The sequence below is a fragment of the Apteryx mantelli genome, chromosome 30, assembly GCF_036417845.1.
Source record: "Apteryx mantelli isolate bAptMan1 chromosome 30, bAptMan1.hap1, whole genome shotgun sequence".
Lineage (NCBI taxonomy): Eukaryota > Metazoa > Chordata > Aves > Apterygiformes > Apterygidae > Apteryx > Apteryx mantelli.
In genome coordinates this window covers 922416-947047 of record NC_090007.1, presented here as the reverse complement: position 1 = coordinate 947047, position 24632 = coordinate 922416, and the positions used below count along the sequence as shown (strand labels likewise).

The 24632-nt window shown below is 64.6% G+C and overlaps 3 protein-coding genes across 7 annotated transcripts in view; 1 reads left to right on the top strand and 2 right to left on the bottom strand.

Annotated features, from left to right (window-relative positions):
- Window positions 1-254: 254 nt before the first annotated feature.
- ATP5F1D (ATP synthase F1 subunit delta) lies at window positions 255-4435 on the bottom strand. 2 transcript variants are annotated; one of them, XR_010886599.1, is made up of 6 exons: window positions 4260-4435; window positions 2763-2916; window positions 1982-2070; window positions 1308-1435; window positions 644-689; window positions 255-385 (listed from the first exon to the last, which is right to left on the bottom strand). XR_010886599.1 is itself a non-coding variant. In XM_067312976.1 (5 exons), the coding sequence occupies exons 1-4, from the start codon at window positions 4398-4400 to the stop codon at window positions 1313-1315; spliced, it is 507 nt and encodes a 168-aa protein (XP_067169077.1). In that variant the 5' UTR covers window positions 4401-4432; the 3' UTR covers window positions 255-385; window positions 1308-1312. The 2 variants fall into 2 exon arrangements, 1 of the variants encoding a protein (XP_067169077.1); XM_067312976.1 differs by lacking the exon at window positions 644-689 and having other exon boundaries at window positions 4260-4432.
- Window positions 4436-8944: 4509 nt separating this feature from the next.
- CBARP (CACN subunit beta associated regulatory protein) lies at window positions 8945-15973 on the top strand. The gene is made up of 9 exons (XM_067313038.1): window positions 8945-9066; window positions 10212-10357; window positions 10441-10502; window positions 10862-11027; window positions 11118-11292; window positions 11532-11684; window positions 12044-12251; window positions 12363-12546; window positions 12831-15973. Exons 1-9 carry the CDS (start codon window positions 9019-9021, stop codon window positions 14026-14028), a joined length of 2340 nt encoding a protein of 779 aa, XP_067169139.1. The 5' UTR covers window positions 8945-9018; the 3' UTR covers window positions 14029-15973.
- STK11 (serine/threonine kinase 11) overlaps window positions 15877-24632 on the bottom strand; it is a 50593-nt gene continuing 41837 nt past the window's right edge. For 3 of the 4 annotated variants that reach the window (XM_067313040.1, XM_067313041.1, XM_067313039.1), the window contains 2 exons: window positions 18151-18385; window positions 15877-16484 (listed from right to left, as the gene is read on the bottom strand). In XM_067313040.1, coding sequence (XP_067169141.1) covers window positions 18177-18385 — 209 coding nt within the window. In that variant the 3' untranslated portion in view covers window positions 15877-16484; window positions 18151-18176. Of the gene's footprint in view, window positions 16485-18150; window positions 18386-24632 lie in introns of those variants that run through there. The other variant, XM_067313042.1, reaches the window with a different exon arrangement.

The window sequence follows — 24632 nt, the reverse complement described above, 5'->3', positions numbered from 1 at the left end:
TGCATTATTTGAGGTGGAGGTGGCTGATAGCAACGGGAGGGGGTTATAAAACCTCTTTGATAAGCCTTGGTCACATCTCCCTTGGGAATTCCCAGTAGAACCACAGACCAGTGCTGGAGTTACGCACCCCCCTCAGAGCAACTGCACCCTGCCAGACCCCAAAGTGGGGGCAGGAACCTGCCCCCAGGCAGCTAACCACCAGCACAGCACAAGCTGCAATTTGCTGCCTCAGAAGAAGGTCACGTGCTACAAGACAGGATTGCATTTCCTTTTAATTGATCAGAGCATTTTCTCCGCCTCCATTTGTCCCGCACCATCTGTACAAACGGGGGAAGCCAGGACAAGTAGGACAGTCTGGGGTTTCTTTACATCGACAGTGGGATTCCTGCAACACACAGAAGCGGAGTCGGTTTTAACGCGAGGCGGGCTAGGAAGAACAGCGGATACCGATCTGAGGGCTTGGTCCTCACTAAGGTTGTTAAACTGCCGCTTAGCGAGTAAACAAGAGCCATCGGCCCTCTCAGATCTGACCTACACGGGCCAAAGAGCAAAGGGACCAGAGATCAGGGAGATAACGGGGGAGCCGCTGCCCTGCTGTACCTGCTCCAGGGAGAGGCCATCTGTGAGGCTTCCAGTGACTCACCTGTCAGGCTCAGCACACGTTGACTGCCGCAGAGCAAGACTCCCAACTGCCAGCACGTGGGAAAAAAAAGGGATGAGGCACAATCTTAGCAGGGCAGAGGGAAAATGGGCCATGAGGTAAGCAGCCTTGCCTTCCCTCCCCGGAGACAGAAGCTGTTTGTTTTTAATAGAAGGGAGTATACGTGGAACAGAGGCCACACACCACTTGTCTTGCCTCCGGGGCCCCAGGCATCCAGCCTTCCCCTGGCGTGGCCAGGCCCAGGCTGTGTGTCCCAACGGGGACCTGGAGGCAGCAACGAGGCCTGCGAGTCTCTTGCCCCACTAGTGACTCCGCGTTCACAGCCGCGTCCTGGCACCCCGCTGCTAACCCAGAGGCACCCGTGGCGGCCGGGCGCAGCGGCGCGGTGCCGGTCCGTGCTGCCATCTAGCGGCTCCGGGGCGGCTCCGGGCAGGGCCCCCCACAAGCCCCCCAGAGCTGACAGCTGAACACAGAGGGGACAGCCCTACCGTCCCCATTCCCTAAAACCCCGGCACAAACCTTTAGCCCAGCCCTGGGGCGGCCCGACTACTCTGAGAGGAAGCTCCCTGCAGGCAGCATAGTGCAGGGACTCAGCTCCAGAGCAGATCTGGAAATCTCGGTCAAGATATATACAGGAGACACGTACCCTAATTACTCCAGGGCTTTCACAAGAGCTTCATTGGCTTCTACTTTAATCTGGGCTTCTGCTTTAGCTGCTTCATCGGATGCTGCAGCCATCTCCGAAACAGCCTTCTCCAGATTTGATTTTGCAGTCTGAACACGAGAGCACAAGGAATGCGTCACTGAGAGACCACCAAAGGGTGACTTGTCCTACAGCCCTTGAGTCACTCCCCTCCCACCCCTGCCTTCACTGCAGCAGTCCGCCCCGCGCACAGGGCCCCACACGGGGCTGCAGAGGCCTGTTTACAAGCCTGTGCTGGCAACAGGCACCTTATCAACAGGCCCCGCTGCGGAAAAGCTGGTCCCAAGACTAAGGGGGTGGGGAGGGGCAAGATCAGCATCTGTCCAAGAGCTGAGATGTGGCCCGGAGAAGGGTTAACGACTCCACGGTTTCCTTTCCCCACAGCCTGAAGAGGAGCTCTGAGCCTTTGATCCTGATCAGTGGGTGATGGGAAGCTCAGGGTGAAGGCACAGCCCTTGGTCTTGGCATGCTTTCCGCAGCCACAGGAAGCTCCTGAGACAACCACCCCACATAAGAGAAGCAGGGAGCAAATTCCCCTGCGTGAGGCAGCCTGGCTGCCAGCGCCCGCCCAAGAAAGGCCGGGCGCAGCCCAGCCCACGGGGACCGGGGGTACTCACAGCCAGATCCAGCATGTCCATCGTCACCGCCTCCTCTGCCAGCACCTGCACGGTGGAGTCCGCGTGCACTGTGACGGAGCCGCTGCTCACTGCAAAGGCACAACGGCAGGACTAAGTCAGACGGTGCAGGCAGGGCTGCCGCGTCCCCCTCGTTTGGGGGCCGACGCGCAGGACGGCTCCGGCCAGGCAGCCGCAGCAGCAGGTGCCCTCCTGTCTCCTGTACCTTTGGGATTGACCCACTTTCCTGCCTCCCTGCAAAAACGAGTGCAAAGGAAGGACTGCAGTCCGCTCCCGCGGCCATGGGCGCCTCCACCAAGAGGCTGCTCCGCGCATCTCAGGCCAACCGTTGCTAACTGGATCCCAGGAAGCTCCAAGATCCCTTGGCCAAAGCAAATCCTCAGAGTCCTCCCATAACATTTACCAAGTCCCACAGACCCCTCACGAGTGCTGTGGCAGCGTTAGCCTCGCTTTACCAAAAGGAAAGCTAAAGCAGAGGAAACTCAGACACGCAGCAGCAGCCTCTGAGCAGGATCAAGGAAACCTGATCCCCAGACTTCTGCCTCATATGCTGAGCCACCATCTTCCAGAGCAACTCCCCAGCACCCTGGCCTCCAGGCCAACCACGGCAGCCTCCAGCAGCCACTAGAAGGCTGGGAAAGCAGAAATTCCTGGAACTCCACCAGGGCACACCTTGATCGGCAGAGTCTCCCTTATGAAAGCCCTGAGAACAATCCCCCTACGCACACTTTCCTCCTTCCACGGCTCCGTCTGCTTTACTTACCAAAATATTTGGTGGCCGTGCCATCCTCAGCATAGACTGTCACGACTCCAGGTTTGAGGACCTGCAGGGTGGGGACGTGAGAGGCCAGGATACCAAAGGAGCCAGTCAGCGTGGGCACGTCTACCTGCTTCACGTTGGCTCCGTTGTAAAACACCTGGTTGGGGAGGGCAGAGCAGATGGAAACAATCTGTTACCATGAACAGAGGGGTGGCAGCAAGGGAAAGGATGAAGGTCGCTCCCGTGACTCTCGAGAGCTGAGAAACGCGGCGTGCAGCCTGCTCCCACCCCAGAGGGTGTGAAGGGCTGAGGTAAGCGCCCTGCTCCGAGCAGCTGGCAGGCCACAAGGTGATGGGTTTAACACGCGGCAAGGTGTGACCAGTACAGCCTGAACCTTCCACAGGGCGGGACCCGGGCTCTGGAGGAGGGGGCCTGGCAAACGGACTGGAAAAGCGCTCCAAGCCTTCGGAGAGGTGTGGTGGTGGCGGCAGGGAGGCAGCAGGCGGAGACGCAAAGTCAGGAGTGGGCGAGAGGCAAAGGGTGCAGCTCAGAGAAGCCTGAGAAGAGCGTAGGGAGACCTTGACGCGAACCGTCACCACTCTGACATAAGCCGGCGATGCAGCCTCCATGCAGGCATCCCACACAGCTCTGCCAGCGCGGTGCGAGTCCTGCCTTGCAACACCACGGCTGCTGCGCGTACCGAGCGCTCTGCCAGCGCAGCCGTGCCCTCAAAGAGCAACAAGTCCAGCTCCGCCGGCCTCTTCCCCCAGCAGCCCCGGGCATTTCAGGAGCTGTGCGGGACACCACAGAGCAGCGCCTCGGTCACCACCCCGCTGCGCACAGCGCCGCCAGAACAGCCACATCGGCTCCAAGAAAAGGGCCGGGGCTGGAAGAGCAAGAACGTCACCACGCGGGCCACGGCAGAGCTGCAGGGCGAGGCAGCCGCGGGGCCCGAGGGGCTGAGCGCTGCACCGGCGGGCAGGGGAGGGAGGGAGGGAGGCGCAGCGCGATGGGCGCCCGAGGGTCCCTGCTGTCGCCGCAGCACGGCCTGGGGCAAGGGCAGCAGGCGAGGGAAGGGGGCCAGGCGGGGCGGCGGGAGGGCCGGGGTAGCAGCGCCAGCCCGGCGGGAGCAGCAGGGCGGACGAGACCGTAACCCCGTAACCCCGTAACCCGCGGTGCTGCTCCCGACCTGCTTCGTCCGTCGATCCCAAGGGCGCGAAGCCGCAGCCCTTCCTGACCCCCGTCCCACCGCTGCCCCGGGGCCTTCCCGGGCCTCTCGGCGCTGCTCCCGGCCCGGCCCCGGGCACGGCGGGCTGCCACCGGGCTGCCTGCCTGGGCGGGAGCCCCCCCGCAGCCCCCCGGGCCTTGCGGCACGCAGCAGCCCGCCAGCAGCGCTCGGGCCCGGGCGGCTGCCGCGAGGGGCCCCGCGGGGCCGGGCCGCGCCGCGGTACGAGGCACCTTCCCCCCCACCCCGCCCCCGGCGGCGCGGCGCGGCGCTACCTGCGTGGGCGAGGCGAAGGTGAAGGCCATCTGCGCGGGGCCGGCGGCGGCGGCGGCGGGCTCGGCGTAGGCGCGGGCGCGGGGCCGCAGCAGGGGCAGGCCGCGGGGCCCGAGGCCCAGGAGGCGGCGGGCGGAGAACATGGCGGCGCGGGGAGCGGGGCCGGGGCGACGCCAAGGGCGAGCGGGACCGGGCGCGGGGCACGCCGGGAAGCCACCGGGACTACAACTCCCAGCGTGCGCCGCGGCGCCGCCCACGGACCTCCCCGGGGGGCGGTGCCCGCCGGACTACAAACCCCAGTGTGCGCCGGGGCGGGGCCGGAAGTAGCGTAATATATCGGAACGGGCGCGCCGCGCCGCGCGCGGGGGCAGCTGGGAGTTGTAGTCCCCCGCCCCTTGTTTATTGTAGGGTCGCCTTGTTCCCCAAGGGCCGGGCCTGGGGGAGCTGTAGAAACCTGGGGGGGGGGGGGGCGTTTGAGCCCGCGCCCTGCGCCCGGCAGGGTCTGTGCCTGATCGTGCCCATCCCCAGGGCGTCTGGTCTGGGGCTGCCCAGCGCCACTGACCCCTGCTGCCCTGCTCCACCAGCCCCCAACCCCTGGCAGCCCCACACTGACCCCTCCCCCCCCCCAAAACGGCCCCCTCTCCCACAGGACGCCACTGCTTGGCCCTGCGGGACACCCGCGCTGCAGGGGACGGCGTTCCCCATCCCGGCGCCTGCAGCGCAGCTGGGGGCAGAGCTGCTGGGCCTTGCCCCACGGCCCTGCCCCACAGCCCTGTGCCGTGGGGCACGTGGCCTCAGGGATGCGCGTCCGGATGGCGTGGCCCCAGGTGGGCTCTGCCCCGGTGCGCTCGTGGTGGCGGCACCCGTCCCTCCCGGACATACCACATCTTACCGGCTCTGGCTCTCCTGGGCGCTGGCACCCAGGGCAGGAGGGGCGGTGGGGCAGGAGGAGGTCATGGGGGAGCAGGAGGGCGTGGGGCAGGGCTGCAGGGGCAATGGGGACCAGGGCTGTGGGGTGCTGGAGCCGGGGATGTGGGGCAGGGCTGCAGGGGGCTGTGTCCACACTGTGGGGCAGGCACACAGGGGCCTTACCCGGGGTGTGGGGCAGACGTGCAGGGCTGCGAGGCAGAAACACCGGGTGCTGCTGTGCTGTGGGGCAGGCACGTGGGGCAGGGATGGGGGGGCCATGCTGCGCTGTGGGGCAGGAACGCGGGGGCTGTGGGGCAGTGCCATGCCGTGGGGCAGGCACGTGGGGCTGCGGGGCAGGAACACGGGGGCCGTGGGGCAGGAACACGGGGGCCGTGCGGGGCCGTGGGGCAGCGCCGGCCCCCACGTCACGCCGCGCCGCGCGGGGGCGGCTCCGGTTCATTCATAAATCGCGGGGCCGCCCGGGCGCAGCGAGCGCAGCGGCGCGATGGAGCCCCGGCGCCGGCAGCGGCTCTAGGTGAGTGTCCGGCCCCCGCCTCGCGACAGCGCCTATCGCGACAGTCCGGGGGGCGGGGCCGCTGCCGGGACCCGCCGCGCCCCCGGCCCGGCCCCACAGCCCCGTCGGCGGGGGCCCCGCCGGCCCCGGGGCTGCCCCACGCGTCCCCCCCGCTCTGCGTCCCTGCCTGCATCCCTGCCCCACATCCCCCTGCAGCCCTGCCCCACATCCCCCTGCTCTGCAGCCCCGCCTGCATCCCTGCCCCACATCCCCCTGCTCTGCAGCCCTGCCCCACATCCCCCTGCAGCCCTGCCCCACACATCCCCCCTGCTCTGTGTCCCTGTCCCACATCCCCCTGCAGCCCTGCCCCATGCATTCCCCCTGCTCTGTGTCCCTGCCTGCAGCCCTGCCCCACATCCCCCTGCAGCCCTGCCCCACATCCCCCTGAAGCCCTGCCCCACGCATCCCCCCTGCTCTGTGTCCCTGCCTGCATCCCTGCCCCACATCCCCCTGCCTGTGTGCCCAGCTGCATCCCTGCCCCACATTGCCTCTGCTCTGTCCCCTCCCTGCATCCCTGCCTCCCACATCCCTCCATGTCTGCATCCTCTCCTGCATCCCTGCCCCTCATCCCTGCCCCACATCCTGCTCCTGCTCCAAGCCCCCCTCCTGCCCCACATCCCCGCCTGCACCCCCCCTGCACCCTGCCCCACGTCCCCGGCTCCATCCCAGCCCCACATCGCCCCTTGCCCAGGCCGGACAGGGGGATGGGGCGTTTCTGGGGAGCCGCAGCCGCGCCGGCAGCAGGGACCGAGCTGCTAACGCAGCCCGGGCACAGCTGGAGCCGCGAGGCGCCTGCACGCTGCCACCCTCGCGTTTGGGGCACGAAGCCCCCCCCCGGGCCCCCGCACACCCCCAGGCCCCCGCGGTGCCCACCCGCACGACCGCGTCCACGATGCCCCATGCACCGGCTCCCACCGCCTCCGCCGTGGGCAGCCCTGGAGGTGCCGCGGCCGAGCCCCGAGCACCGGCGGGCGCCGGGGACCAGCGCAGGACCCTGGTGCCGCCACCCCGCGCCGCAGCCTGCCGCCAGGCCAGGTCCCCGTCGCCGTCCCCCGAGGCGCCAGCCCGGGGACCGTCTCCTCCGAGCCGGTGTCCAGACAATGGCCGGCCTGTTCCCGCCGGGTCGTCATGGAGACTGAATTCCTCCATGATGGGGAAACAGGCCCGACATTCTTCCCCACGTCCCCGTCTCCCCCTTCCTCGCCCTCCCGGGCACCGGGGGCACCGGGTGCCCCGCCGGGGTCCCCACCCGGGCGCTGCAGGCAGGGAGCCGCGGCCCCTGCACCGGGAGCCCCAGACCCCGGTGCCCCACGCCAGACCCACGTCCGGGCAGGAGGAGGGATCCCCGTCTCCCTCCCCACGTGCCCGGGGCCGTGGTGGGGACCGGGGCGACGCGCTCGGCTCCCTGTGCTGCCCCGGTCCCTGCGCGGCTCCGGGACTCCCCATGGCCCGTGCAGAGTCGGGGTCGCTGCCCAGCCGGTCCCCGACTCCCGGAGCGTCACCAGCGGGGTGCAAGCCCCGAGCATGGCCGGGGCTGGCCCTCGTCCCCGTGCCGGGTGGCCTGCTGTCCCCGACATGGTTAAAGTCCTCCCTCGCTGTCCCCACAAGCTGTTCCTTTCCCGACCTGCCACGGGCTCCATTCATATTTTTTCCCTGACCTGATTTCGAGCGGTTTCCCAGCCGTCACGGCACTGTGCCCCCCCCTGCCCACAGCCCCGCTGGGGGAGTCCAGGGCTTGCTGCGATGGCTGCTGCTCGACGGCAGCATCGCCCACCCCAGCCCCGCTGCCGAGGGGGCAGCTTCGAGCCTCCTGCGGCCCCCAGCCCCTCCGGCAGCCTGGGGACACACGGACAGGGGCACACGGACCTGCGGCACTGGGGTCCACGGGGGAGAACCCCCCCGGGGCTCTGCTGTGCGGGGCAGGAGGAAGAGGAGGCTTCAGCCTGGTTTCCCAAGCCTGCAGGGTTTGTGCCAGGGCGGCGGGTGCGGAGGTGCCCGTCTGCCTGTCTGTCTGTCCCCCGGCCCCGGCAGCTCTCGCCCCGGGGGAGCTCAGCCCTTCTCCAAGGCCCCCGGGCCCCGGAGGCGCTCGGCCCCAGCCCCGCTCGGCCCCTCGCAGCCCTGTCCCCTCCCTCGGGGCCGGGGCACCGGCTCTGGGTCTGGTGACAGCCCGATGACGGAGCCGCTCTCCGGCTGACTCAGAGGCGCCGTCACCCAGCGCTCCGGCGACACCCACGCCAGCTCCTTCCACGCCGCGTGCGGGGAAGCCATCTGCCTCGCCGCCGCCGGCAGTGCTCCCCTCCGCGGCGCGGCGCCCGCCGGAGCCCCGGCCCCAGGGTGGCCGAGCGCGGGCAGCGGCCGGGGCGCCTCCGCGAGACCCCCGGGCCCGGGGTGCTGGAGCTTGTCCTGGCCCGTGGGGGTGCAGGGTTTGGCTGCGTGCGGGGAGCTGGGACGGTGCCCCCGGAGCACCGCCGGCATCCGGTGCCGTGCCGCCCCGTGCCCCCCGGCACCCCTCCACCGGGCTGCGGCCAGCCTGGCTTCTCCCGGCGCCCCCGGGGTTTGGCTCCGTCGGGGCTGCCGGCTGCCGGCGTGGGGCTCCGCGGGCAGAGGGGCGCGGGGAGGGGTCTGTGGGGCCCAGGGGTTAGGGCCGGGGCGGGAGCTGGGTCTGGCGGGGGGGCAGGGGGGCTGCCGGGGTGCGCAGGGTCTCCGGGGAGGGGGCAGTGGGGCTGAGAGGGGAACGGTCCTACGACCCCCCGCGCCTCCTGCCACCCCTCTGGAGCCCAGCTCCCCTCCGTCCCCCCGAGCCCACCTTCCCTCCATCCCTCCTCCATCCCCCATCTCACCTTCCCTCCATCCCTCCTCCACTCCCCAAACCCACCTTCCCTCCATCCCTCCTCCACCCCCATCTCACCTTCCCTCCATCCCTCCTCCATCCCCCAAACCCACCTTCCCTCCATCCCTCCTCCATCCCCATCTCACCTTCCCTCCATCCCTCCTCCACCCCCCAGCCCACGTTCCCTCCATCCCTCCCTCCCTCCTGACCACACCCTCCGTCCCTCCCTCCCTCCATCCCACCATGCCTCCATCCTTCCCTCCCTCCCTCCCTCCCTCCCTCCTGACCACACCCTCCCTCCATCCCTCATCCCGGTCCCTCCGGCAGCTCCGCACCGCGGTGCCGGCAGGGCCCGGGGCCCCCAGGAGCCGCCGCCGCCGCCGCCGCCGCCGCGGCCCCGCCGCCCTTTGTGCGCCGCCGCCGCGGGACGCGCCCGGACGGACGGACCATGAGCGATGACCCGACGCCCTGGGACAACGCGACCGAGAGCAGCACGGTGAGCGGCGCCGCCCGGCCCGGCCGCGACCCCCGCGTCCAGGCCCGCGACGGCGCCGGGGCGTCGGGGACGGGGACGGAGGCCGCGCTTGGGACACGGCTGCGGGATGGGGATGGGGATGGGGATGGGGTGCCTGGCCGGGATGTGGCTGTGGCGATGGGGATGGGGATGGAGTCTGTGCATGGATGCGGCCGTGGTGACAGGGATGGGGATGGGAATGACGTCCGTGCCCAGGATGTGCTGCGGGGATGGGGATGGGGTCTGTGCCTGGGAGGTGGCCGTGGGGACGGGATGGGGTCTGTGCCTGGGAGGTGGCTGTGGGGACGGCAGTGGGGTCCCTGCCCAGGCCACGGCCATGGGGGCGGGGATGGGGTCCGTGCCCGGGATGTGGGGATGGGGATGGGGATGGGGATGGGGGCGGCACCAGCCTCCCAGCCCCGCTGGCATCCGGCCCCGCTCGGCCGGCCCGGTGGCAGGCGGCACCTCTCTGCGCCCTGCTCATCCCCCCGCAGAGGCGCCTGGGCTGGGGACCCAAAGCGCCCTGGGTGCCACCCCGGGCTGCCGGATCGGCCCGTCTGCCGCAGCCGGGGGTGGCGGCACCGTCCCCCATCTGCCATCCCCCACACAGGGGCAGAGCCCCGGGGCCGAGGCCGCGGCAAGGCCGGGGTCCCGCTGCCGCTCGCGGCGGGGGCCGCCGCCGGCGCTGCCTCCCCCGGGCTGCGGTTGCCTTGGTGAAGGCGAGTCCCCGGGGAGCCGGCAGCAGGCCCGGGGGCGGCGGGGGAGAGCAGCCGCCCTGGGGGAGCAGCGCACGCAGCCGCAGCCGCGGCGCGGGGCGCAGGAGGAGGCGCTGCCCCGAAGGGCCCCGGCGAGGCAGGGTGCAGGTGGGCCGGGGTGCCGGGGACATCCCACCCCGTGCAGCCGCCCTCCCTGCTCCCGCCGGTGCCGGAGCGTGTCCGGCCCCCAGGCAGCAAACAGGGGAAACTGAGGCACGGCGCCGTGGGCATCGGGGGGGGTTTGGCGGAGGGGGCAGCACGGGGCCCCAGACACCTGGGCTCTGCGGGAGGGTCTGGCAGGGGAGGGGGACGGTGGGGCGCTGCGGGCCCGGGCGTCCCCGCCGCGCTCAGCCGCGCCGTCGCCCCGCGCAGGCGGTGCCCAGCGAGGTGTCCCCCCAGGATGGCTACGTGCTGCTCCTCGCCCTGCTCTCCATCTTCATCGGGGGCACCCTGGTCCTGCTCTCCGGCATCCTGATCATCTGCCGCCGGTGCTGCGAAGCCGACCGCCGGCACTCCAGGTAGGACGGGGGCTCGCCGGCCCCCGGGGGCGCGCGGCCCCACGGCATGGGGGGGGCTGCTAACCCTCCTGCCCGCTCCGCAGAGCCAGCGATGACCCCGAGAAAACCAACACCACCTACCTGGACGACTCGCAGCCAGCCCAGGGTGAGCACCGCGGCCGGGGGCTGCCGGGGCACCGCTGCCCTCCCCTTCCCCGTCGGCACCGCCAGCCCCGCGCCGCCCCCGGGCAGGGGGAGGCAGGTCCCGGCCCCTCTGCCAGTGCAGCCCCTCCAGGGAGGGGGTAGCAGTGGTGGCACCAGGGCAGGGGCAGCTGGATCCCCCCTGTTTCCTCCATCATCAGCCCCGGCTGCAAGAGCGGGACTGCGGGCTTGGAGCAGGGATGCCCGGGCTGGTAGCAACACCTTGGGCGCTGCGAGTTTGCCTGGGCTCAGCTCAGGGATGCAGCAGGTGCCATGGGGGGGGGCTTGGCTGGCCCCGCCGCTGACCCCCCTCGCTCCCTGCAGACATCACCATCAAGGCGGAGGACCCCGACTGCCTGTCGTCCTCCAGCTACCGGGATGCGGAGGGCGAGCGGTTCCTGTCCTCCAGCTCCTCCACTGCCCGCCGCGTCTCCTTCAACGAGGCGGCGCTCTTCGACCAGGGCAAGAAGACCCAGGAGAAGGGGAGGAGGTGAAGGGGCCGCGCGGGGCCGGGCGGGAGACGCCGGGGCACAGGGAGGGGGGGGCCGGGAGCACCCCCGTAACCCCCCATGCCCGGCAGGTACACGCTGACCGAGGGCGACTTCCACCACCTGAAGAACGCCCGCCTGACCCACCTGCACCTCCCGCCGCCCGCCCTCAAGATCGTCACCATCCATGAGTGCGAGTCCAGCGAGAACAGCCTGGCCATGACCCCCCGCCTGCCCCCCGCCAAGCCCGGCCTCGCCATCTTCCAGGTGAGGGACAGACCCCCCCCCCGGGCTGGGATCCCGCGGTGCTGCCGGGACAGGGGGGCCCATGCGCTACCGGACCCAGGGACGGGGGTCCCGTGGCAGCGCCGGGGACAGGGGGTCACGGGGTGCGATGGGACGTGGGGACAGAGGTCTCGGGGCCCAGCAGGAGCTGTGTGTGGGGGGGGTCCCGGGACCCGGCCCTCGTGCAAAGCCCCCGCCAGCGCGCGGCGCCTGCCTTGCAGCCCCCCGCGGGAGCCCTGCCGCAGCCGGCGCTGCCCAGCCATGCCGTGTGCCCCAGCTCGGCGCTGCCCGGGGACACCTACAACTCCACCGTGGACACCAGCTTCACGGAGGCCAGCCCGGCCGCCTCCTCCGACTCCGGGGAGGGCCCCTCGGTGAGTGCCGGGGCGGGGGGCTGCGGGGCTGGGGATGCTGGAGCCTGCGCCGACCCGACCGGCCCCGGTGCGACCGTGCAGGGACGGCCCCGTGCACCCGGGGGGGGGGGGGTGCTGCTGGGCCGCCTGCTCCATGCTGGGGCTCTCGGGAGGGAGGGGGGCGTCCGGCTGGAAACGGGCTCTGCACACACACACGCACCCCCCCCCCCCCAGTCCTAGTCCTCTGCCCCCAGGGGACATTTGTGCATCCGCTGCAGCAGGACCAAGGAGCTGAGCGGGGGCCGGGGGGGGGATGCGCTGCCTCGCTGCGCCCCCCCCGCGCCGCACCGGCTCTCACGGCTCCCTCCCGCCCCCCCTAGTTCGCAGCAGCCTCCAGGAGCGGGAAAGCGGCCGGCGTGGGCGGCGCAGGCACCGGCGATGCCGCCCCGGCCGCCGCGCCGGGCACCGTGCTGCAGTTCTTCACCCGCCTGCGCCGCCACGCCAGCCTGGACGGGGCCAGCCCCTACTTCAGGATCAAGAAGTGGAAGCTGGAGAGCAACCAGCGGGCGTCGAGCCTGGACACCAGAGGTGGGAGCCGCGGGGACGGGGCTCGGCGCGGCGGGGCGCGCGCCCTGGGGATGCAGCCGCCCGCCCGCCGGGGCGCCGCCGTCCCCCGACCCTGCCCTCCGCCCGCGCCAGGGTCGCCCAAGCGGCGCCAGTTCCAGCGGCAGCGGGCGGCCAGCGAGAGCATGGACCAGGAGGACCGGGACCCTCACCAGACCGACATCATCCAGTACATCGCCCACACGGACGATGTGGCCTTCCACCCCGCGGCCGGCCCCTTCCTGCCCTCCCCAGCCAGCCCCCCACCCTCTCTCGGCAGGTATTTTTCAGTAGATAGAGGGGATGGGGCCGGGCGCGGGGAGGCGCCGAGGGATCCCGCACCGGCCCCTGCGCCGGGGGCTGCCGCCCTTTCGGGGTGGCCGGAGCAGGAGGTGATGGGGACGGGGGCTTGGGCAGGGCGGCGGGGGCACGAAGGCGTCGCTGCAAAGCCTGGGAGCGCCGGTGCCGGTGCCTCTCCCTCTCCCCCCGCCCCGGAGCTCCGCGGGGCCGTGCATGCCAGGAGCGGGGCTCGGCCCGGCCGTGACACCGGGATGCTGCCCGCAGGCTAGAGCCGGGCGAGGGGGGCGCGGGCGGCCCCGGCGAGGCCGGCGGCGCCGAGCAGCCCAGCGCCTACCACGACATCTGGAGCCTGCGGGCCTCCCTGGAGCTGTACGCCTCCTCCGAGCGGAGCAACGACCAGGACTCGGTGCGCAGCGACGGCGGCGACAGCGTCTCCTCTGCCGGCGGCCTGCCCCCCTGCCCGTCCTCCTCCCTGGATGAGGCCGAAGGCCCCGAGGAAAAACCCTGGGGCCGGCCCAAGCCGGAGGGCCCCGACTCGGAGCCGGGCACGCGCAAACTGCTGCAGATGGACAGCGGCTACGCCTCCATCGAGGCGCCCAGCCGGGCGGGCGACGAGGGGCACCCCAAGGACCAGACGGCCTCGGAGAAGCGCATTTGCTTCACCAGCGCCGGGCGGAAAGGCACCATCTTCGAGAGCTTCGAGGGCCGGGAGCCGGAGGAGGAGGAGGAGGAGGAAGAGGAGGAGGAGGAGGAGGAGGAGGAAGAGGAGGGTAGCGAGCCCCGGGGCGCGGCGGGCGGGGGGCCCCCGCCGCCGCCCCACAGCCCCCTGGCCTGGTCCCCCTACGGGCAGATGTTCCCCGGGCGGGAGGCGCTGCCGCGGCGGGACTACAGCATCGACGAGAAGACGGACGCGCTGTTCAACGCCTTCGTGCGCCACGACCCCCAGTTCGACGACTCGCCGCTGCGGGGCAAGCACCGCTCCCGCACCCACCTGCGCAAGCAGTGGCAGCACGCCAAGCAGTACAGCGACCCCGGCGTGCGGTACCCGGCGCTGGAGCGGCACCGCACGCCCCTGCGCCGCGGCGACAGCGCCAACTACCCGCTGGACGCCCGCTTCCACAGCCCCCTGCCCCGCATCGTCAGCGCCAGCGACGAGGAGGCCGGGGAGGCCGGGGACGGGGCCGCCGGCGCCCCGGCCCTGCCCGACCCCGACATCCAGGTGATCGTGGAGGAGCCCGGCGAGGCGGCGCCCGAGCCCCGGGCCGGCCCCGAGAGCCCCGGGGACGACTGCTCCGGCGCCGGCCGGTGCCTGGGGCTGGGCTCCGGCGCCGAGCTCATGGACAAGATCGCCGGCGGCCTCGAGGAGCGGCTCTACGGGCACTTGCGGAAATCGGGAGAGAGCGCGGAGCGCGTGGTGGTCGTGGCGGCCAGCGACGCCCCCCCCGACCGCAGCCCCGTCTAGGCCCCGCGCCGGGGGGGGGCAGAGACCCCGGCACAGCGGGGCTCGGCCCCCACCAGGGTTCAGGGCTCCTGCCGCCGGCGCTGGGACCAGCCTGACGCCCGGCCCGGGCCGCCGGGCGCGCGGGGAGCACAGGGCGTCTCGGGAAGGGCGGCGCCCCCGGCACGGAGGGCGCGTGGGGCAGGGGCAGGGGCCCCTGGCCGAAACCAACCCCACGGAAGGGGTCCGGTAGCGTGGGGTGGCCGAGCCCCCTTGCTCCCGGGAGCGAGGGACAGAGAGGTGCCAAAGGGCCCCCCGGGCTCGCCGGCCCCGGAGGGGGCGCAGGGCTGCCGGGGACCCCGGCGGGGACCCTGCCCCGGGGCCCGGCGGCCGGAGAGGCGGAGCAGAGCGTTTGCCAAAGCCAGTTGCGACGACAGGGCCAGGAGGTTAGTTACGAGGGACTTTGCTAATAAACCCCCAAATCTAGCTGAGGCCTAACCCTTACCTCACAGTAGAGCTGTGTAGCAGATACGCTCTCCCCTCGCTCTCTCCGATTTTTTACAAGCAATAATGCCGCTCTCTCCGCCTGGCCGGGGGCATCCGCGCAGGGAAGGGACCGGGGCCGGGCGTCGCGCCGGCTGGCTAGGGGAGGCCGCGGTGCTGCCCTCGCAGGGAGCAGGACGCGGCAGTAATTTGGGGAGGGGGTAATTGCCTCCTAGGGCAAAGTCATCCCTGCCCAGCCCTGCGGGGAGCTGAACGGGAAGCGGGTGGACGGGGGCCGCGGTGCCCGGGCAGGGAGGATGCTCGAGGGCCCCGCGGGTCCCTCCCGGGGCACAGGCGCACCACGGGCTGCGCTGGGCTCTGCAGCCCACCGCTCCGAGGGCTCGGGGAGCAGGACCAGCCCTGGGGCCCCCCCCTAATTCAGAGGGGATGGAGGCGGCTCTTCGCCAGCCCCTGGCGCTGCCCTCGCGCCCCAGGCGCGCAGGGATGTGGGACGAGAGGCGAGCGCGGGTCGGGCAGGCGCGTGCATGCAATCCGCGAGCCCCGAGGTGCTCCTCGCCTTGCCCCTGCCCTCCCCGAAAGCTCAGCGCGGGGCTTGGTGCGTTCGGTGGATATTTATTGATTTTTACAGAGGTGGATGCTGCTGCTCCGGGGAGGGGGTTAGCTTTTTGTTGGGTTTTTATTCATGTTCCAAAGGATGGGTGAAAAAAAGAAAAAAAGCCCAAGATTTATTACCTGGGAGACTTGGCAGTGGGAACGGGCACGAGGGGCAGGCAGGGCACGGCCGAGGGCCCCCCTCCACGCCACAGACCTGCCCCGCGCCCCCTCCATGGTGACCCTATTGCATGTGAGTAAAGAGGCCAGGTCGCTCCTTCCCCTCTGCAAAGTCTCTGGCCAAAGCACTAACTCGAACTACAACTCAGCCTTTTTATGTCTATAAACGAAGGAGATAAAAACAAACAAACAAAGAAAACAAAACAAAACCTGTGACTTTTCTGAGTTTGGTTCTCGCCTTCCCCCCCCGATTCCCCTGCCTGGGCACCCTGGGGTTGGGGGGCACCAGCCTTTCCTTCCTCCCCGAGAGATGCGAGGTCAGGGCACGCAGGTAAGGAGAGCGCAGGGAGCCTGCTGCTGCCCCCCGGGCATCGCCCCCGCAGCTGCTCAAAAAAGAGCACGTTTTGGCTGGCCGCTGACCCACGTCCCCTCACGGGGAGCGCAGCCCCAGTCAGACAGGCTGGCCCAAGACCCACGTTGCTCCCCCCTTGCCCTCTTGTTGCAGGAGGAAGGACATGAAACCCACCTCTCCGTTTTCACTTTATTTTTTTTCTTAAAAAAAAAGAAAAAAAAAAGACTATGAACGCACCCATTCCCTTTTCTGAGCCCTTTTACAGCATGCAGGTTTAATAGAGTTTTGCTTTGTCTTAATACCTGTTTTTTTTTTTTTTTTCCTCATCGGGTTTATTTTAAACACATCACGATGTGTAGGAATCTCTAAATATACCGCAAATATAAACAAAAAAAAGAGGAAAATATATAATATATAACAGTAGTCTAAAACATAAAGTGCACGGCAATGGCTTTGCACGACTTCTACACAGCCAGGGTGAGCATGGCAGGACCCCCGGCAGGGAGAGGGGCGCTGATCCCACCGCGCCCCGACCCTGCTCATCCCACCCTTCCGATCGCAAAATTAAAAACAGAATCAGTGTCTTGATTGGCAAAGAGTGATTAGGGGAGGAGGGGCAGCATCTTCGCAGCTGGAGATTTCTTCTTCCAAGGTGGTAAGTAGGGTCTCGCCACCATCAGCTTCTGATTCCTGGCGCTGTCCGTAGCGAGGGGGCAGCAGGGGAGGTGGGGGCATTTTCCTTGGTTGGTTTCCTTTGTTTTCTTTTTGGATTGCAAGCATAGTCCACTCCCAGGAGAGACACAGAGATGGGGCGAGGATGTGGGATGCAGGCTGGCCCGGGCCCTGGGGCACGCTGTTTTTTGGGAGAACACACAGAAGCAGAACGTTAGGCAGGGCCGAAACTGGGGTCCAAGGCCCAGCTCTGCCCCTGGCCGCTGACGCGACCACGGGCAAATCACACCCCTGCCCCAGGGCTCAGACTCCCACTGGTGCCTCGCAAACAGAAAGCAAGAGGGGGGGCCGGGAGCCTGCTCTGGCCACAGGAGGGGGGCGCCGGCATAGCACCCAGCCCAGCCGTTTGGCCAGGTGCCCCGGACCCGCCACTTCTCCTCGGATTTTTGTTTCCCAGCTTGAAGAGGCAGTCAAGGAGCTTCATTCATGACAAGGAGGAGCCGGGACTGCTTTTTTGTTTCCAAATGCTTTAAAGCACTGACGAAAGGGAAGGGCACTGCTAGGAGCAGGCAATTTCTATCCTGGCAGTCCCCGTAATTCATGCTGGAGCGCTGGGAGATGGAAGGCAATGACCTAACCAGGCTCTGGCAGCCTGCATAGACCTTCTCCTTCCCAGAGACTGCTGGCTGGCAGCAGTGCAGGGGGGACGAGCCCCCACGCTGGGGTAACGGAGCAGGAAGGAAGGGGCGAGAGGAACGGCAGCTCCCCGGGGAGACCTGCAGCCGAGGCATTCGCTCGCCGATACAGTAACTCCCCGTGCAGGTGACTCATTCCCAGCCATGAATTAAAGATTAAAGCTGCCACACGGGCCGAGCGCGCGGGCCTGACAGCTGCAGGGGGAGGAACAGGCTTTTATTCCTGGCTTTTTTCACACCACAAAGCTGGTCGTGATCCAAACAGATAACAGAGCCTCAGCCCCACAGAGCGCCTGTGACGAGCGCAAGAGTGAGGACGGGGGTGGATGAGTGCTGAACATGAGTCATTGCTGGCTCACTTATGAATGAGGGGTGGGAAGAAGGGGACAGGGCTGCAGAGCCGAAGAAAGAGCCGGAAAAGCGGGGGGGGGGGGGGGGGGGGGGAAGCAGGGAGGGCTCGCAGCTTCCCCAAATGCCCGAGACAGGGATGGGAAGGGGTCTGTGCGGGTCACCGGCCGGCACAGTCCCACAGCCAACGCTACCGCCCCACTTGAGGGAGGGGCGGCCCCCCGTGCTCAGTGTCCTGCTGCAGCCCAGCTCCTCGGCACGCTGGAGGCTTTGCGAAAAGCCGTCCCTACAAGCCAGGAAGGTCGTGGTGAGGCCGGTAGCGTCAGGCTGCAGAGCACGGGGGAAGGGGGGGCACTCTGGTGCCAAGGAAAGGGGTTGTCACGACACGACCTGGTCACAGTCCAGGAGGGAGGGAGGGTTTACGGCAGCAGCAGCTCTTGCCTGCCACGGCAGCATCTTGCAGGGAGAAGAGGGTAGAGCAGAGCAGAGCGACGCAGGCAGCAGGGCAGGGCAGGAGGAGGGAGCACGCGAGGGTCCCCCTGGCACAGCCCGGGCTGGCTCTGCAGCTCCCAGACGCCGCAGGGCATCTGGGCTCTGGATGCCGGGGGGGCTCTCAGAGGGCTGCTCAGGACACAGACCTCCCTCTCCCCTCTCCTCAGCTGGGGCACACGGACCTACAAAAACACCTTTTCCCAGCCCTTTTCTGCTGCCCATGGTTGGGGCAGGATCAAAAGCCCTCCCCCCTTTTCCCGAGCAAGTACCCAAGGATGTGCCCACCACCGGCGGGCACTCGGCCCCCCGTACCTGTGACGAGCACGAGCGCTCCCGCCTCACTGCTGCTTGCAGGTGGAGAGTTTGCGGATCTTGCTGCTGGCAGAGCAGGCCTTGCGGGAGGGGTTGGAAGAGGCGCTTGCCCGCCGCTCTGCCTTCGATTTGGTGCTCAGCTGTCCCGTCTCCGTTCCGTTCATGCACACGGCCTTGGGCAGCCCTTTGCTGCGGCTCTGCCCGTTCTGCCCTGCCTCCTCCTCAGGCACCTGTCCTGCAAGGGAAGCGAGATGGTGAGGCAGAGCGCAGGCAGCAGCCCTCGCCGAGGAAGCGGAGCAGCGGCCTTGCTCCAGAGCATCACTTCAACTGAAGATCAGCTCTTTCAATCACTCAAAACGCACGTGGCTTCCGAGGAGAACTACAGCAAGTTTATGTGCCTCCTAGGACCACAGGCGACACAGTCCAAACGGCAGCTCCATGAAGCAGGGAGCTCGAGACCGTATCTCCCTCCCTCCTAGTTCCCGCAGGTGGGAACAAGGACTGACTTTGCCCACGTTTCTCTCAGGCACACAGGGGCTGGTGGTTTCTAGCACACATTCAGTGCAAGCAAAAAACCAAAGAAAAGCCCTGAGGCAAGGAGCGAGCAGTGGGGGCCCAGCAGGCCCAGGCCTCCGAGGCTGGTGGCGACTGTGCGTGTGCTTCCTCTCCCCGCGGGCTGGGAGCGCATTGCGCGTGGCCTGCACTGGCGCACGCAGGTCCCAGGCGCCTGCAGTTAAGCTACCACCTTGCAGCGTGAGCACAGGGAAGCGTGCAGCCCTTTCCAGGACCCCGAGCGCTGCCGAGCAGGATGCTCCGAAGGCACACGGCGCTCCAGCCTTCGTTGGCACTAACGGTATTCAGGAGCACGTGAAGTCAATGGAGCTGAAACTTGAGGCAGCAGTTTGGTCTCTGGCCAGAGCTACACAGCTGGGCAGCAGCAGAGCCAAGTCACTCCTCCTCCACAGTTTCTCTTTTCGCCTCCTCCCTCCCTTCTTTTGCTACCTCCCCTGGAGGAGGGCGCAAGTCAGCCCAAACTACCTACCTGCAGGGCACCTAGGGGCTTAAGACGTGCTCGTAAAACAAATAACCAGCATTTACAACGCACTGGAAGATCTGCTTCGCTCGTGGAAGTGCAGCCAGTCCGGGGGGGGTGCGCAGCCACTGTTTAAACAGTGACGCAAGAGGAACACGGATGCCACTGTCCCCTAAAGGGCACAGCCAGACGGGAGAGGGGCCTACGCTGCATCCACTTTAGAAAAGGTCATCTCCCTCCTCTAAGGGCTTGCTCTGAATGACTCAGCACAGCAGATAAGAGCTGTTTCCAGAGGCATCTGTCTGCCACCAGGGCCCGATTCAGGATCGGGTCACATCCATTCAGCCAGGAGCGTTCAGAGGGGAGGGACAACCGTGCCCTGCTCCCACAGCCCGGACAGCCCTGGCCCTGGGAGGGGGGACACCATCGCACACGTAATGCGGTGCGTCCCCCGAGCAGACGCAGGGCCACGCAGAGGATTCGTCAGATTCCCAGCTCTCCCCCCCACCGGATCCAACCAAGGCAATTTCCTTCCAGAAGGAACGTCACGCTCCAGGGCCCTTCAGTTATGACTCAGAGGTTTGAGTGGAAGCGAAGGCTGTAAGACGATTATGTATAATTTTCTTTAAAGGATGCTCAATCCTCTCCCCGCCAAGGCCGAACGGCGCGTCATCTCTCTATATTTGCGCCAACTATCACCCCACCGCTGCTGAGTTCGGGGCAGGAGGGGGACACACGCAGGGACGGGGCGGTGGGAGAGCAGCTTCTCCTTTGGAGGAAAGCGGCGAGGGCCTACGCTGACCCCTGCTCTCTCCGGCGCCTCCGCACATTCCTCCGGGGCATCCCTGCTGCTGCAGCGCTATGCAGGTTACAGCTCATTCTGCTCCCTCCCTCCGTCCGTCCGTCTCTGTCTGGCTTTTACAGAGACTCCCGCGACTAAGCACAGCAAGTCCTCCCCTGTGGGTGGAAGAGTCATTTGGGAAACAAAAGCAGCAGATTAACCACTTCCAAAGCCAGCCTGGCCTGGAGCAGGCTGCGAGCACCAGAGAACCCGGGGTGTATACCAAAGGTTCATGTTCTTCCTCTAAAAAGCAAGCTTAGCTCAAGAGCTGGGCCTAAGCAGGAATCAACTGGAGAAGTTACCCTGCTGATTGATCTGCAGATCAAAGCAGCCAGTTCTTTAAACTGGTCAGCTGTGCCCCTGGCTTTCAGGAACACCTTCCCTGTGCTGTGGTTTGGGCACAAGAGCACCCCAGAGCAGGGCCTCCGGACCAGAACAGCACAGCTGGGGCCAGAGAGGTGAGGTACTGCTGGTGTACAAGAGGCTTGGGAAGCACCGCCACACAGGGGTCCAAAGGCCGTGAGAGCGGGAGGTTAGAACTGCTCTGACTGTCGTGGGGTGATTTTGGGTTACAAGTGCAATTGATCCCAGGCAGAAAAGGCTGCTGGTGGGCAGCTGCCCCTTGCATCCCTCCCAGGTGGCTCAACTAAGTGTTGAAAAAGCTCCCAGTTACTGGCTTGCTGGAGCTTACCTGAGCGTTTCTGCCTTGCCACTGCAAAAGAGAAGGATGAATTTGCCAGGGGTGTCTACCAGCTTTGTACACCCAGGCCTCTTGCCCCCTTGCTGGACACCCACTGTTCTCCTCAGGCTGGAGCCACCAACCTTGCACCTCCTGAGAAATGTAGAGCTGAGTCCTCACGTAGCTCATCACAAAGGATGGAGGCACCTCCATCCATGCCACGGCGAAAGGACGTGTTACCAGGGTCCTTCCTGAACATGACTGGTAATTGCGTAGCTCAAGAGCATGAAGCAGAAATAACCACACTCAGCAGCCCAGCCAGTTACAGACTGGCTGTCAGTCTGATCGGTTTTCAGCTTCTGATCCCTTAAGAGAGGGTGACTTGCTAGAAAAAGCTGAAGCATCTGACCTCTGAAAGCCCCTCCAGAGGAGGGGGACACACTGGCCCCTCGGAGTTCCTCTAGGAATTAGGCTTTCCCCAGTCACTCATGAGCATCGTGGCTCACTACGGTCAAGCTGCTGCCCAGGACAACCGCATCCCGGCCACGCTTCCCCACTCAGAATTCAGGGTTTTATTTTACTTCTTCCTACGTTCTAATTACATGCTTGCAGAGCCTCGAATAGCCCCATTCAGAGCAAAGCTGAACACTTATCCTTCCCCTCCCTCAGCTGAACTCAGGCCAAATCAATTAACATTTTTGACTGGGGAGGGGAAAAAACCCCTAACCAGCTCATTCGTCTTTTGTGTGACTATTCCTCCCCCTCCCACCCTCCTGCAAAAGAACAATCCCAGGAATCTATTATGGATACTAAGGCGGGAGGGTGAATTGCAAGCTAATTTTACCTCCTTCACCAATGACAGTTGCTGACGTGCAAATTAATGAAAATAAAAATTCAACATGGGATGAAATCTTGGCAACTGTCTGCCCACGCGGAAGCCAGTGACCCAGTGCCGTGTCTGTTTGAACAACTATATCCTACCTTACCATTACCAGCTGAACAGTGCTAAAAATAAGATGAATAAAAGAAGGGCTGAGAGGCATTGAGTATGCGTGTGTTCGTCCTTGCCACCTCTCATTTCTTAATGGCTCCATCCAGCTCATTCAGGCACAAAAAAGGTTTCAAAATAAAATCGTGAAGAGCTTCTGAGCCGCTGTTTGTCAGGTAAACACGCACACATGATCTGCGGCTAGAAACGCAGCTTTTCAAGTGCTAGGCATTACTTTAAGACTCTAGTCTTGTCTTTATTTTCTAGCCTCAGACTGAATGCTAAAGGAGTGAAACAACAAAACCACCAAGCTATACAGCCATTTGCCTCTGCAGGAGGCAGGGGCTACAGCTGAAGAAGGGTTTAACGGTATGGTATGGGCGAACAGCAGAGCACAGCCTTCTAAATCTGAAATGCAGCACAAAGGCAACAAGCAAGATGCTTAAATCCATTTACTGCATACGCTCCCTCTCCAAGTAAGAAGGCAGCCACTTCTGGAAAGAATGGTTTGTCACGTGCTCAGTGTCTCGGTATTCTCTCCTCAGCACTTCCGTCAGATGAGATGTTTAACACAGATTGAACCAGGGGCATGTAACATTTAAGGCTCTCTATGGAGCCACATAAATCTTTAAATAACTCTTTAAAAATAAAAGCACATTCTCAAAGCCCCTTCTTTCTCTGAAGAACGCAAGATTTAATGAGGTTCCCTCTTTCCCTCACTAATCGAACACCCACTCCTGCCTGTGAGTCACTGGTACTCATGCTCTCGCTGCCCAATGGAACTACAACTGAATTGATCAGTCATTTACAAGTTTTTTTTTTTTTTTTAAGTTTTATTTTAATACAACATCACTCGGTTAGAAGTGTAACTCACACAGAGCTGAGCAAGTTCAGAAGGATCCTGCAGGAAGACTGGGGAAAGAAAGATTAAGTTTATCCTCTTTGCAAGCTGCCCCCTTGCCTTTGCAAATGTCAAACAAACGTGATAGGGCACAGCCTATACCCACGCTAGGCTCCCTCTTCACCTCCCACTGCTCACATAAACCTGCTATGAGGGAGTCTTGCAGTTCTGGTGAGCAGATTTCTGCCCGTCACAAACATTTAACTTGTCAGAGCGCACCTCTATATCCCACCTCACCAGCCCTTATCGTCCTTGCTTTTGTTAACAGCCTTATTTTAAGGTATCTTGCCAAGTCCTATGAACAGCTTCATCACTGCCTGATCAAGAGTTGTAGGATAAAGTGGAGAGAATGATCCAACACAGCAGACCAGTTCTCAGTCAACCAGTGCTTAAGCCTGAATCAAATCTGTTCTTGCCAAGTTTGTGGGTAATCTGGGCTGTGCTTTTTGCTCTTTCTAGGGCGAGCCAAGCCATAGGTGATATGTCTGATGGGAGAGGAATTAGTCCCATGCTGATCAAACACAGCCCTTGATTTGAGAACAAAGCCATACACGTTCACATGCAAAGGTCTACCTAATCCAGCGCCCTGCCTGACAGCAGTCAGTGATGGGTGCTCAGGAAAGCAGCACAGGAACATCCAGCAGAGAACCACCCTTCTCCTGCTCCAGATGGTCAGTTCTTGGGGGCTTCCTGAGCTGTAGGCTACATCCGGACTATTGTGTTTGATGGCGGATGAATCCACCACTCATGGACTTGTCCAGTTCAGTCTATCATCTCCACAAAAGCAGAACACCCAAGTGCTAAATAATTAAGGGGACATTTAGGTTGTCTGGAAACAATGCTTTATTTTACTAGTCGCCTGAGCAATATTATACAGCAACTCGTGAAGTAACTGAAAGGTTAAAAGAACATCACCATTCAAGTCTTAATTAAAAGAAAAATCACGTTCAGTCTGCCCACGCAGGCTAATTGTAATATGGGAAGTGCTGGTCTATGGGGCTACTATTAAACTTCAGGTCTCTAATCCCTCTGAAACAGCACAAATTATGCATGAGAACTTCACACATCTTCCAGTAATTTGCCTGTCACTTTCTGAAGTGACAGCTCTTATTTGGGTTTAAATACTGCTGTTTGCATTAGAAGTGTATAATAGCTGATATTACTGCTCTGGAGACAATCTCCCACTATAACAGTCACCTGCCTGTGCGTGGGGGGAACATCCACCTCAGCTGGCAGATCAACACTGCCGCTAGCTACTGCTAGAAGAGCACCTCGCACCAGCGCAAGCACGTGCACGCCCAGGGAAATGACGCTGCCCACGGGATGCAGCCCCTGCTACCTATGGCGGTAGGAGGCCCAAGAGCTGATACCAACATTTGAAGAGCAGGAAGATGTTCTCTTCACTCACTGCTCACGTGGGCACACAGTCCACTCCGTGCAGAGGGCTCAACACCAATTCTCACTTGACTGGAAAAAGGATCCCACACACCCTGCTATTCTTCTTCAAAGAAACTGCAGAGCAGGGTGTTTTTCCCTAAACGCAAAGGTAACATGCAACAGCCAGCTGCAGCGCCACAGGCCAGAGACCCTCACCAGCAAGCAGAACAGACATAATCTCCCTCCTGGGCCTGCTGGACACATGATCACTCGTTAAAGTTGGAAGTCTGCCTAAGTTTTCATCTTTTATCACACTGAAGTGCATAAATCAGGCAGCAGGCTAATCACTAGTAGAAAGAGTCAAAAAGAAACCAAACATTTTAACTAGAGTGAGAACAGTCAGGAACACATCTTCTGGGTGAAATCATTCTGTGTGGCAGGACCGCAGGAATGGGCTGGATTACACAGGCAGAGTAACCCACCCTAAAAGGGATGAGTTAGAGATTGGCAATAGTTTGAGCTACTTGACAAGTGTCACAAGCTGTGCTTCTTCCTCGGCAGCATGCTGGACCCCTACAACTAGGCTTTGCTTAAAAATACAAAGCCCAAAAAAATAAAGAAAGATTCCCTTGCAGAACAGAATTATCTGCTTTTGAAATAATA

Excerpts from the sequence above, each read along its gene's own strand:
- CBARP (XM_067313038.1), top strand. The coding sequence starts at position 9,019 with ATGAGCGATGACCCGACGCCCTGGGACAACGCGACCGAGAGCAGCACG. Across the intron at positions 9,067-10,211 it reads ACGCGACCGAGAGCAGCACG|GCGGTGCCCAGCGAGGTGTC; the intron begins GTGAGCGGCGCC and ends CGCCCCGCGCAG. Across the intron at positions 11,293-11,531 it reads CCGGCCTCGCCATCTTCCAG|CCCCCCGCGGGAGCCCTGCC; the intron begins GTGAGGGACAGA and ends CCTGCCTTGCAG.
- ATP5F1D (XM_067312976.1), bottom strand. The coding sequence starts at position 4,400 with ATGTTCTCCGCCCGCCGCCTCCTGGGCCTCGGGCCCCGCGGCCTGCCC. Across the intron at positions 2,071-2,762 it reads CACGGCCACCAAATATTTTG|TGAGCAGCGGCTCCGTCACA; the intron begins GTAAGTAAAGCA and ends GTGCCTTTGCAG. Across the intron at positions 1,436-1,981 it reads TGGACATGCTGGATCTGGCT|ACTGCAAAATCAAATCTGGA; the intron begins GTGAGTACCCCC and ends TCTCGTGTTCAG.